Source organism: Limulus polyphemus, unplaced genomic scaffold, assembly GCF_000517525.1.
Source record: "Limulus polyphemus unplaced genomic scaffold, Limulus_polyphemus-2.1.2 Scaffold1315, whole genome shotgun sequence".
NCBI lineage: Eukaryota > Metazoa > Arthropoda > Merostomata > Xiphosura > Limulidae > Limulus > Limulus polyphemus.
The window spans coordinates 173,918-175,586 of record NW_013666925.1 but is presented as its reverse complement, the minus strand read 5'-3'; the positions used below and the strand labels follow the sequence as shown (position 1 = coordinate 175,586).

Sequence of the window (1,669 nt, the reverse complement as noted above, 5' to 3'; positions counted from 1 at the left end):
AGGCCTAAATAAAATGTTTTTAATTGTGTACCAGTTTAACGTTGAATATTATTTATGATTCCAACAGTCATATCTGGATGAGCAATATATATATATCTAACACTAATCAAATCATTAATCGATTTGAAAATCTAACTGGTATATTTATTAGGAAAACCTCTAACACTAATCAAATCATTAATCGATTTGAAAATCTAACTGGTATATTTATTAGGAAAACCTCTAACACTAATCAAATCGTTAATTAATTTAAGTTTTAACATATTTTATCTAGAAATAATGCAAAACCCTAAACAAATCCTTAATCGTCTTCAGTTTGTAAGGATCAAAGTAAAAATTACGTCTTACTGATATGCACCTGTTTTTAATGATAACCTTTTAAATTTGTTACTTAAATATAGGTAAACACACTCTCAGAGAGCAGTAATTAGACTTACGCCTATTTTGTAATAATTGACCGACATTAAATTCCTTAACACGCACAGATTCGTTTTTTCTTTTAAGTTTTTTTTCATGTTATTTTTAGGACCTAGAGCCTTCTTGAAGGCGTCTGTCATAACTTCCATATCATCGAGTTGGAAAACATGTTTTAGTTACTATCACAGTTTTGCTATAACAGAAAATTACCTTGTACTGCTCGAACAACCCCATCTTGTAAACACCTTGAAACTAGCGGTATCTGTAGTCAAGGGACATGCTCTAATTGATTGTATGGATTGGACTCCAAAAGAAAAGGTATTAAAAAAAAAAAGCAGTAGTGTGTATATATATAAACTCATTATTATTGTTCACATCTTTAAGTGTTAGATATTTATTTATTGAAATACATTTCCTAATAAAACCAAAATATTACATCTTAACTTTAATAGGTATTTATTATCCATTGTATATAAAATTAAAATACAAGATTATGCCATTGTAGTTATTCTGGACGATCTAGCGATCTTTGTTTGTTTGTTTTTGTTTTGTTGTTTTGTCTTTTTTGCCCCATGGTGAGGCAGCGGTAAGTTTACGGACTTATAACACTCAAGTCAGGGGTTTGACTCCTCGCGGTGGACACAGCAAGTAGCCCAATGTGGCTTTGCTCCAAAAAACAACAACAAATAAACAAATCTTTGTTATTTTTGACTGACTACACCTGGATCTGATAAATGTTTTCATGACGTCAAAAAGAAAGATGGAGAACTTCAACTTCTGATATTTATCAGATTGTTTATTTTTGTTAAAATATTATATGGTGTAAGTTTTCGACAATGCAAAAATATAATATACGAAATTCACATATAAAAAAAAATGTAGCGCCACTTTCTTTAAAATTATGAACTTCGTTTCCTTTTGTTAGACCAAATTTTACGTGATCGAGAAATTTACAGGAAAAGTTAAGAAAACAACCTACAAGGCTGAAGCTTTCTTTGTTTTCCACCACGTGAATGCTTACGAAGAGGACGACCAGATTGTAATGGATCTTATAGCCTATGAGGATCCCAGCTTTCTGCAGAAATACAGTCTTGAAAAGCTACGAGCTGGCATTTTTGATGAATCGTGTCCTCCACAGCTTCGAAGATTCGTTCTACCTGTTGGAAAGGTTCGTTTAGATATATTACAGGCTTCCATGTTATCCAAACCTTAAGGACCAGGTGGTTAGGGTAATCTGAGGGTCCCGGGTTCG

At 32.2% G+C, this 1,669-nt stretch overlaps 1 protein-coding gene across 1 annotated transcript in view; it reads left to right on the top strand.

Annotated features, from left to right (window-relative positions):
* LOC106463062 (beta,beta-carotene 15,15'-dioxygenase-like) overlaps nucleotides 1-1,669 on the top strand; it is a 17,196-nt gene that overhangs the window by 9,703 nt on the left and 5,824 nt on the right. The window contains exons 5-6 of the mRNA XM_022390470.1: nucleotides 527-735; nucleotides 1,343-1,585. Of these exons, the coding sequence (XP_022246178.1) occupies nucleotides 527-735; nucleotides 1,343-1,585 (452 nt within the window). The remainder of the gene's footprint in view (nucleotides 1-526; nucleotides 736-1,342; nucleotides 1,586-1,669) is intronic.